The sequence below is a fragment of the Tympanuchus pallidicinctus genome, unplaced genomic scaffold, assembly GCF_026119805.1.
Source record: "Tympanuchus pallidicinctus isolate F22 unplaced genomic scaffold, pur_lepc_1.0 scaffold22, whole genome shotgun sequence".
Classification (NCBI taxonomy): domain Eukaryota; kingdom Metazoa; phylum Chordata; class Aves; order Galliformes; family Phasianidae; genus Tympanuchus; species Tympanuchus pallidicinctus.
The window spans coordinates 22,216,022-22,226,726 of NW_026294739.1; the positions used below are offsets into that span (position 1 = coordinate 22,216,022).

Genomic DNA, 10,705 nt, shown 5'->3' on the forward strand with positions numbered 1-10,705 from the left:
TCAGCTCGGTCCTTACAGACCCGCGCTGCAGGCATGGACTCGCTCCGCACCGTCCGCCCGCCGCTGGCTCCAGCTCAGGGCTTTGCAGCCAGCCCTGCAGCGGCCCGGTCTCTCAGCCGCCAGCGGGAAGGCGGAACCAATCGCGGCTGAACCGAAACAAACGTCGTCCGGCGTCCTCGGGCGGCACGAGCCGCTGCCGGAAGTGGCTCCGCCGCGCACCAATGGGACGCGGCCACGCCTGCCCGCTGCCGCCGCATGACCGGAAAGGGCGGGACGTACCGGCGCGGCGGAGCCGGCGCGCGGCTTCTCCACAGCGGAGGGTGGTGGCGCGGCCTCCGCTCCCGTCTGGGGTTGCCGCGCAGCGCCTGGCCCGGCGCCATGTCGCCCGCCATCGCGGCCAAGGAGGGCGGCCGGCAGCGCCGACCTGGCAGCCACCATCACTGCCTGGACGTAAGGAGTGAGGTGCCGCCCGCGCTGACGCTCTGCGGGGACGGCCCGGCGGGCGGTGAGGCCGAGGCGCTGCTCCCGCCGGAGCCGGAGACGCTGACGGCGAGGGGCCCGCGGGGCTGCCGGGCGGAGCTGGGCAGCGTGCTGCTGCTGCTGGCGCTGTACGTGTTGCAGGGCATCCCGCTGGGGCTGGCGGGCAGCGTGCCGCTCATCCTGCAGAGCAAGAATGCCAGCTACACTGAGCAGGCCTTCTTCAGCTTCGTCTTCTGGCCCTTCAGTCTCAAGCTGCTCTGGGCCCCCCTGGTGGACGCCGTTTACCTGCGGCGCTTCGGCCGCCGCAAGTCGTGGCTGGTGCCCACGCAATACGTGCTGGGGCTCTTCATGATCTACTTGTCCACGCAGGTGGACGTGCTGCTGGGCGACGGGCAGGGCCACGGCCCCGACGTGGTAGCCCTCACCGTGACTTTCTTCATCTTCGAGTTCCTGGCGGCCACTCAGGACATCGCTGTGGATGGTTGGGCCCTTACCATGCTGTCCCGGGAGAACGTGGGCTACGCTTCCACCTGCAACTCGGTGGGACAGACGGCTGGCTACTTCCTGGGCAACGTGCTCTTCCTGGCCCTTGAGTCAGCCTCCTTCTGCAACAAGTACCTGCGCTTCCAGCCCCAGCCACGAGGCATCGTGACCCTCTCAGGTACTGCCTGGGTGCCAGTGTGCACACCGGTATAGGGAGGATGATGCTTCCTCCCTGAGGCCGGAGCACAGCGTGGTTCAAAGCAAGTCTTATGGAGTGTAGGAAGCTGGCAGAGCTTGTGGCTTGAAGAGCTGAGGAAGCTGGGCTTTTCCAGCCTGGAGAAAAGCCCTTTTCTCCAGGAAGATCTGGTGAGACCTCAGTGTGACCTTCCAACACTTGAAGGGAGCTTATAAACGGGAGGGAGAGCAACTTTTTACGTGGCAGATATTGATAGGACAAGGGCAATGGCTTTAAACTAAAAGAGGAGTGATCTAGGTCAGATGTTAAGAGGAAATTCTTTACTTAGAGAGTGGTGAGGCCCTGGCACTGCTGCTCAGAGAGCTGGGGATGCTTAAAGCTGGGCTGGATGGGGCCCTGGGCAGCCTGAATTGGGAGGAGGTGTCCCCGCCTGTGGCAGAGGTTAAGGTGGACTGGGCAAGTGGACAAAATCCCTTCCAACCCAACCATTCTGTTATTCTGTGACTGAGCTCCCAAGTTTCCCTGGACTGAGTGAGGGAAATCTGCCCTGTCATGGACAGGCTGAGCTCAGCACTTCAGAAACTTAGTTGCTTTAACTTCTCTTAGTGTAACAACTGTGGAATAGATTACTGTTTAAAAAAGACACCAAAGCTTTGTCTCATTAAGAAGGCACTATGGGAACGTGTTCTGGAATAAAGGCAGTATCTTCTTCCAAAATGATGGTGTTTGCAGGAATAGAAGTATGATGAGGGTTTAGTCTTGACCTTATTTCCAGACTGCAAAGGGAGATCACCTTTAAGTTGATTCAGGGGGATTTTTTTTCCTTAATTAAACAGAATCTGATAATGCATCCTTATTTAATTGTTAGGGCTGTTTGTTTGTCCTGTGTCTTGTCCATATGTCAGCAAGCACAGAGTACTCCTCAAAGTTGTCCCTGCTGGATCTTTGTCCTTCTTGCTGTGCAGTTCAGCAGCGCTGGCATGTCTTCCCTCTTGCTGCAGCAGCAGACTGACGTCTTTCACTGCTGATGCAACTTGGAAATTACTTGTGTACTCAGAGCTTTCTTTGTCTTTGCTTACCTTCGCTCTCCAGGGTGTGTTGTTGCTGTCTTTTCTTTTTAGTTCTGCTTTTATAAAGGTTTTCTTACAAATATGCCGCTTTTAAAAAAAAAACAACACTAAAATCAAAGCACCTATAGAACCTGTCTGACTTGTATTGGAGAATTAATCTGGGTGGAGAAAGAAAAGCAAGCACGTCTGACATTGTAGTTGCAGGATATGTTGTTTCAGGGGAGCAAAACTGTCTTGAAGAAGTCTCTGTTCTCTCCTCTGTGTGACTGTGCCTCTCAGCTCACCGTGTCCATGCTTGTCCTGTAGCAACTGTAGCAGCCAGCCCTGAAAGGACAGGTGTGGCTCTGGTCCCAGTGCCGATTGTCTCAGGGCTGGAGGAGAGCTGCAGGGAACTTCACAGTGCACGAAGGTGACTGGTTTTCTGCCGGTTCAGCTCACTGAACGCTGCTGTTCACTGGGTGCTCTTAGGGAAAGAACAAGCCAGTGCCTCACGAGCCTGAGTCAGCCTCAAGCTGCTGAGGGGCAAAAGCGTTCGTTGTGCTGTGAACTGTGGGAAACAACACGAGACAGCGTAGTATCAAAACAAACAATGAAGTTCTGGAGAAAAAAAGTGAGGAACGTGTTTCCGTGATCCTGTTGTTTGTGCTAGCATGTGTACAACTTTGGGGCTTTGCTGTTCAAATGACTTGATTATTTTTCCTTCAGAAGCTCACTGGCTGGGTTTGTTGATTCCTGAGCAGTTTGTTACGTGGCCACACGAATGATTGCTGTAGTTTAAAGGAAGAGGTGTAGTGCAGGAAGAAGGAGCCTCTCCAAGGCAGCCTGGGTTTATTTTGGCTGCTGACTGGGACGTGCTTTCTGCTGGGAGACGTATAGCTGTGGTATTTCTAAAGCTGCTGTGATGGAACGACTGTCCTATCCCACACCTCACTGATATTTTTACAGCCTGCTCTATCCCTGGTTTGAAGTTTGATTTTACCCTAACAGAATGGATTGTTTTCCCAGTGATAGTGTGCAGGCAGAGACGAAGCAGGGATGGGGACGGGCAGCACTGGTGGCACCAGAAATGCTAGAAAACATCTACAGTTAAAAAACGTGGGTTTTTTTTCCTCATGGCTCCTGTATGCGGCCTTGTAGCTAGTCCAGCTGTTGCTGTGAGGCACCCGGCAGGGCTGACCTGATCAGGAATATTCATGTGTTGATGCTCACAGCTGTTTCCATTCCCACGCTGCAGTGGTAACACTTACTGCTGTCATTAGAGCCATGTCCTGGGTGTCCTGTGTACAAGGCAGCTGTGAGCAGCGTGGCTCTGAGCACTGATGTTTACTCAGAAGATACTTGCAGGGTATTTGAAACAACAACAAACCAACCCCAACAATAGAGGAGGGAGCAATCTGGCAGTATTGGCTATGAGGTCTTCTCTCCTTCAAGGTATTTTTGAAGAGGGAAAAATAAGTGATGTGGAAGCAGCAGATGTTAGTTTGAAATGCCATTTTTAATTTTAAACTGAAAATGCTGGGGTGCAGCTGGAGCAGCCTTTCCATGCCTGTGCTGCTTCTCTTCCTGCCAACGATGAGCAGCTAATGATTGACAAAACCTTGGCCCCATCTTTGCCCTTTCACCATCTCTCCCTTTCAGTTAACTTGAGGCTTCTGGAGTGGCTTCTGATCAGAAAGATGAAAGGTTATTTCTGTTATACCCTCTGCACGTGATTGAGTTCTTTCTTGCCTCTTTCACAGAGGTGGAGGGTGGAACTACCTTGTATGATCTTGTCACCAACTCAAGGCACTTGTCTTAAGATGCTGATGTGCTTCACTATTGCTCCCTGCAAATCCACTGCTTAACAAATATAACATCTGCTTAGAACAGTATGCTTAAAAGGTAGCAAATGCCACATGCTCTTAAACATCTCTCCAAGTGACATGATGATTGTAGAGGAGCTTTGGTCAGAGTGCCCTTATGCTCGTTTGGTGTGGATCTGTTTCCTTTAGATGGTAGATATTAAAAGGAGTGCAGAATTAGGGTGAAAAATGGTAGTGTGACTACACAGTGAATTAACTGGAGAGTGGTGGAACAACACTGATGGTTTTTCTCACCATCATGTAATTGTTCAATGTGGTTTTTTCTTCCTTTGTTCACTTCTGGTGGTTTTATGTGCAGCTACTCAAAATATTCCCGTTTCTGTTCTCCATCATGCTTGAGTATACTTGAGTAAAGTGCCTCTGTTTGCTGCTGTGTCAGAGTCTCCAGCAGACGTGGCTCTGCATTGAGCAGAGAAGAGCTGTGCCTGCTGCTGTCTGCACTGCGTGCTTGTGCTTTGCTTTGGTGCTTGTATTTACGTGGGTCCATGAGTAATGCCTCCATTCAACTTTTTATTACTAGTTGTCCTTTATATTGTTGCAAAATAACCGTATTTCTGCTACTTAATACATTTTTAATCAAGTGTTTGTAGCAGCTGTCTCTTCTTTATTTTAGATTTCCTGTTTTTCTGGGGAGCTGTCTTTTTAATTACCACTACACTTGTGGCCCTTTTCAAAAAAGAAAACAAGGAATTAACACCAACAAAAGAAGAAACAAAAGGCATCACTGATACATACAAGCTGCTCTTCTCAATAATCAAGATGCCAGCAGTTTTTACGTTCTGTCTCTTGATTCTCACAGCAAAGGTAAGGAAACACGTTTATGAGCCATGAGATGCCAACACAGTGAGAGGTTCCTGTGATTCCTCAGTCCCTGTGATGTCACTTGTACCTTAGCTTTGCTCCTGGCTGTCAGCAGTTCCAAATTCTCACATGGGGTTTGGAAACACAACTGCTTGCACAACAGAAAACGTTTGTTTTAGCATTTAAGTGTTTACCCACGTATTGAGGAGAAGCCTGATTGCAGTCTTCTGTTGCAGTAGTTTATTTTTAAGTGTGCCTCTTTACAGTTAGGCTCTTTGTGTAGCGTTCAGTTAAAAGGACAGAAAATGTTTATTTTAACCCAAATCGTATTCCTAGAATCTGCAGCTCTGTATAAACTAGGTTTCCATGGCATCCTCCTGGCAGCTCTGGATACCAGCAGGCCTTTAAGGTATGGGCATGAACACTGTTGCTGTGCTTAACGTTCCTGCTAGAGTTTTGGCATTTACGATGAGAATAGCGTGCAAGTAGAGAATGTGTTTCAGAACCAATTTGGAAATCAATTGACTTTTGTTTCCAATTTGTACTCTGTCACATTTCTCTGTGTATTTGATACCATGTGAACTGCATTTCTAGCCACACAATGCCTACTTTCCCTGGTTTATTTTGTCAAATTTATGTTGCAGGTTGGATTTTCAGCAGCAGATGCTGTAACAGGACTCAAATTGGTGGAAGAGGGAGTACCTAAGGAGCATCTAGCCCTGCTGGCAGTTCCAATGGTTCCTTTACAGATAATACTGCCTCTGATTATCAGCAAATACACAGCAGGCCCCCAGCCGCTGAACACGTTTTACAAAGCTATGCCTTTTAGGTAAAAGCACAAACAAAACCTGATTTATGGAAACATGGTGACTTGTGTATTCAGATCAAGTGTTCTCATTGCCTTGTAACTCTGACTTTCAGACAGAAGAAAAAGCATGTCAGAATTTTCCTAGTAAGTTGAGCTCTGTTTTGTGCCTTGAAGGTGATGTATGTGGTGACCTGAGGGAGCACAGCATCCTCACCATGTGTATACAGTAGCATTAGAGCAGTGCTTTCCTGCTCTTAGTGTCAATAGTTCCCTGTTCATGGACTGTTCTGACTGGATTTGGGACCTCATGTAATTATGAGGTGATGTAAGAGAGGCTCCGTGCGTTGGTGAGTCACTGGGAGCACCTGCAAACGTGTGCTTCACTGAGATCTCTGAGAATGAAAGGTGAATGCAGTGGGTATAGGCTGAGGAGGTGTCTTTTGCATTGAGTGGCTTAAATGGGAGTTTGCTTGTGGAATTCTGCAGGAATTTCAGTTCTGGAGCAAGCCAAGGAATCCAGCAAGTTACTCAATGCTTTTATCCAGTAGTTTGATGTTTGGTCTGTAACATTCAATACTTGACTGTGCTCCAGTGCAATTTAATGTGTGTTTTCATTTAAAAAAAGAATAAATAAATAACATTTAGTTGTATATCCTGTGTTGCTTCCTACACAAAATTTCTGTGTGAGGGACGGGGGAGGAGGTCTGGCAGTGTCACAGTTGTAGGGGAGAAAGAATTGTTGAGGTTTAAAGTGTTTATGGCTCCAATGTTAAATTGATTGTTAAATATTAAATATGTAATTATATACAAGATAGCTCTAACTAGAAATAAACTATTTCTATTTTAATGTTGTACACACAAGTGTGTGACAGTTGCTTTGTACCAAGGTACAGAAACATGGGCAGAATCATTTGAATTACACATTATCTATCTCATTCCTGCAGGTTACTTCTTGGACTGGAATTTGCTTTTCTGGTATGGTGGACTCCTAGAGTAAAACATGAAGGAGGATTTCCTATCTACTACTATGCTGTAGTACTGCTGAGCTATGCTTTACATCAGGTAAGGGACAGGAGGGTACTCCATATCTAGAGGACTAGAAGTGCCATGAGCAGCTGCTGTTCACTGGGAGCCATCTGTTGTGCTGTACAACTTCGGTTTTGTAAATATCATTTCTCCCCATTCAGTTGGGCATCTTCTGCAGAGCCACTTCCAGTTCACCAGACCTGCTTTTGTTTCCAAGGCTTTTTCCCCAAATGCAGAGGCTCAGAAGCTTGGTACCATTAGAAATACCAGCATTCTGACTGAGCTTTGTAAGCACGGTGGTGATCGTGCCTGTTGTGCAGCTCCATAAAGCTTTGTCACTGCTCTATTGATCTGCAGAAGCAGCAGAACGGATCCAATGATCCTGAAAAACAAATGCCTGGTGCAAACTGATCTTTGGATCAGAGCAAGCAAAAGTGTTATTTTTATATGGTATTTTATTTGGCCTTGTGATAACTTCAGTTGGATTTGAGTAACTCGATTGCCTGTGAGACTGGATCCATTTCTGTGACTCGATGAGAGCATCACAGCAACTTGATATTAGTAGGGAAACTGCAGGACTAATTTCTGTTGTACGACTTTAAAGCTGTTGGGATTATTTTTGCCTCAACGTTGCTAACTTCAAGTAATCACTCAAGCAGTGTTTATGTTGGGCTTTTGTTGTCACTGCCTGCGACTGGGGAGACCTTACTGTCCTGTGGGTTTCCATCCTGTAGATCTCGCTGTATAGCATGTATGTTGCAGTCATGGCCTTCAATGCCAGAGTCAGCGACCCGCTGATCGGAGGGACCTACATGACGCTGCTCAACACGGTGTCCAACCTGGGAGGGAACTGGCCGTCCACCGTCGCGCTGTGGCTCGTTGATCCGCTCACGGTTAAGGAGTGCACAGGAGCCCAGCGACAGGCCTGTGGAAGTGCACTTGAGGCAGAGGTACGTTTGCAGGCTGTGGAGGTCTCTGTTCAACTATTTCTTGGTAAAATGGCTTCTCTAAGTATGTCTTGTTCACCTTGGAAAGCCTGTGCAGTGCGTAGTTTACACTTAAAAATTCTCTCCCTGAGAACTGATTTTCGTGTCCGGTAAATTCAGTCTGTTTTCATCTGTGCACTCTTCAGAGTTAAAATCTTCACCAAAAATTTCCACTTGCAGAGTAGTTGTTCCTTTCTGTCTTAACTGGAGAGAAAAGCTGATGGTGGAAGCAATAGATCAGTGCTGCATCCTCTCCAGTATGTGGAGGCTGTAGCTGCTGAGTAAACTTTGCTCAGCCTGGAGCTGTGTAAGTATGCACTCTGTGCTTGGCAGGCTGTCTGCCTCCACATCACCGCAGCTTTGTGGCAGGTTTTAGTTCTGTCTGTCTGGAGGCTTCCTGGCTTCATACCTCGATTCCTTCTCCCGTGATGTTACTTTGCTGTCTTTGATCTCTGCTTTCCACGTGGAGCTGAGCAGTGTGACTGGCTGCCTTCCCAGTTCTGGGGAGCCCTGTGGAAGAGGACAGAGATCATGCTGTGCTGCTGTGCATGGATCAAACAACTGCATGCACAGCTGGCTGGGAAGCTGGGTTTCACATTCGCCTCCTTGTGGGCAAATGACAGATTTTAATGCAACTGTCTGGAGGAGTGGAAATGCTGAGGGGGTCGTATTGCATGGTTTTTTTCCTTACTTGTAATTGAGATTTTAGTCTTGAATACCTTCCTGTGTTTACAGGACTCTGGGATGTGAGGTCCTCTAAGCACACAGTGTTCAGACAAGTCACATTTGACTTCTACCAGTGGAGCTGCAGTTCTGAGTGGTTGCAGAGGAGAAGCTGCTCCTGCAGTGCCTTTTCAGCACGCGTCTCAGCTTGCTGCTGACTTGGTCCCCTGTGCCCTGGCATCTGTTGCTCGGGGCCCTGCTCTTTCAGCTCACCCTTCCAGTGTTTTTCTGCATCCTTCCACTTGGCAGTGTTCCCCCACCACACCTCCCTTCTTCCTCCTAATCTGATTCTGACACATCTCGGAATCACGCACATGCTGGCAGAAACCTCTGTTTATGGGATTGCTTTATCTTGGGATCATAGCAGCACTGAGAGATAAAACAATAGCAGAAACAGTCGTGTACCAAACACCTTCCCCCTCAATGTGTTTTTATCTTTCAGTTCTGTAATTAAAAAGCATTCCTGGCATGTTTTCCTCAGACATAACTGCAGGCTGCTCGCTTTGTGCTGTCTGTTTGTGGGTTCCCTGTGTGATGTGCAGGGCTGTAATTTCTGAAAAAGCAATTTGGATAGAATTTTTCTCCCCCCCTCACGAAGTTAAGAATAATCATTGCACCTCTTCAGTAGCATTTACTCCTTTGGCCAAATATCTCCATCTCCCACATGTTTTATAACAAAGCTTTGTTGTTTCTCACACCAACTGTGAGCTCAAAAGCCTCACATCATTTCTGTAAGAAAAAGAGCAAGATTTATTTAGTTAGAATCTTGAAATAGCAATTAAACTGTAATATCCAGTGCCTGCTGCTAACAAGTCTTGTGTTTCAGTATCTCCCAGGCAGTACTTCATGCCTCTACCTTTGCTTCTGCCTTCCAGCTCTGCACAAAAGCTGGTGGTTCCTGTGTCACCACCCTGGATGGTTACTACGTGGAATCTGTCATCTGTGTCATTCTGGGGTTTGGCTGGTGGTTCCTGCTTGGGCCAAAGTTCAAAAAGCTGCAGGATGAAGGACAGTCTTCGTGGAAGTGCAAGAGGACCAACTGATGCGGTTTGAATACTGGATGGACTCGAGATCATTTTAGTTCTATTACAGAGACGTATCCCATAATCAATAAACAGGAATATAGGTATTTTTACATGCCAACTTGCTGGAACAGTGGTATGTGTGAATGTGATACCACTTGCCTTCCCAGTGTGAAAATTCAAGTTCAGAATGTGAGGATGAGAAAATGGCACTTATGTACTGCATAGAGATCCCCATGCTCTAGCTTCGGAGTCATGGCTTCTGATAGAATCAACACCTGAATTTTCCATATAGTAAGTATGGAAAAGCTGAACAGCAGCTTGGTTAGCTGAGTTCCAGTTCTTAATTTTCAAACCAATGATGTGGTGCAGGCAGTGGACCAGGGGAAGGACGTGGAAGGTGTTTTGACTTGGAGGTTAAGCACATTGTACTACAGAGTTCATCGTGGGAAGAGAAATGTAACTTGTCTTTGGGCTTTGTTTCTTCTCGCTTTCTGGACTGTAACCACACCTCAGAGGACGAATTAATGTTTCAGAGATTCTTTTAAATGTATTTTCTGGCTTTTTTAAGCTTTAAAGATTTATAAGAAAATATTTTTATAAACAAAGTTACATTTGTTTAATTTATTTCCTCTGTTTCAAAGCATTTTGATTTGATGAAAAGTTGAAGGGAAGTAGGACTTGGGTAACGCACAAAACACCGAGCCTTCAGCCCTGCTGGCACAGACTGCACAGCGTGGGGTTAGCACATAAAACACAGGCTTCAAAAGGAGAGGGTGTGCAGCCCTTGTGGAGGCAGTTGTTCCAGTGGGATTAACTGAGCACGTCGGTTCCTTTGGTGCTGAAGTTTGAAGATAATCGGGGAGCAAACACGTCTCTCTTCCCAGCTAGGGGCAGGAACAGAAGATGGTGCCTTTGGAAGTGAGTTGGTGATGACAAACTTGCCAAATTGCTGGGCAGTGGCGTCCAGCCTGCTCGTGTGTAAAGCCAACAGGGTACATCGTGCGGTCGAGTGCTGCAGGAATTGGACTGATCCTTCACAGCAGAAATCTCCTGGTGCATTAATGAAGAATGACTTCTCTCTTGAGTGCCTTAGTGATGTACAGCAAGTCTACTGTACTGCTGGACACAGGGCACTTGTGACGTGATGGATGTTTATGGTACATCATTTAAAACGATTAAAAATACCTCTGAAAGGTACGTGATTTGTTTTTCCATGCTCTGTTTCTTGCCTTGTCAGTACTGAAG

General features: G+C 47.3%; 1 protein-coding gene across 1 annotated transcript; it reads left to right on the plus strand.

Moving 5' to 3' along the window:
* Positions 1–280: 280 nt before the first annotated feature.
* SLC33A1 (solute carrier family 33 member 1) lies at positions 281–10,657 on the plus strand. Its single transcript, XM_052686109.1, has 6 exons — positions 281–1,141; positions 4,705–4,895; positions 5,537–5,721; positions 6,645–6,762; positions 7,461–7,676; positions 9,311–10,657. The coding sequence occupies exons 1-6, from the start codon at positions 379–381 to the stop codon at positions 9,476–9,478; spliced, it is 1,641 nt and encodes a 546-aa protein (XP_052542069.1). The 5' UTR covers positions 281–378; the 3' UTR covers positions 9,479–10,657.
* The last annotated feature ends 48 nt before the right edge of the window (positions 10,658–10,705 follow it).

What these genes read in the sequence shown, in the direction of transcription:
- SLC33A1 (XM_052686109.1), top strand. Translation starts at nt 379, where the DNA reads ATGTCGCCCGCCATCGCGGCCAAGGAGGGCGGCCGGCAGCGCCGACCT. An exon ending in TACAAAGCTATGCCTTTTAG is followed by an intron (nt 5,722 to 6,644) that starts GTAAAAGCACAA and finishes TCATTCCTGCAG; the next exon opens with GTTACTTCTTGGACTGGAAT. An exon ending in GAAGTGCACTTGAGGCAGAG is followed by an intron (nt 7,677 to 9,310) that starts GTACGTTTGCAG and finishes TCTGCCTTCCAG; the next exon opens with CTCTGCACAAAAGCTGGTGG.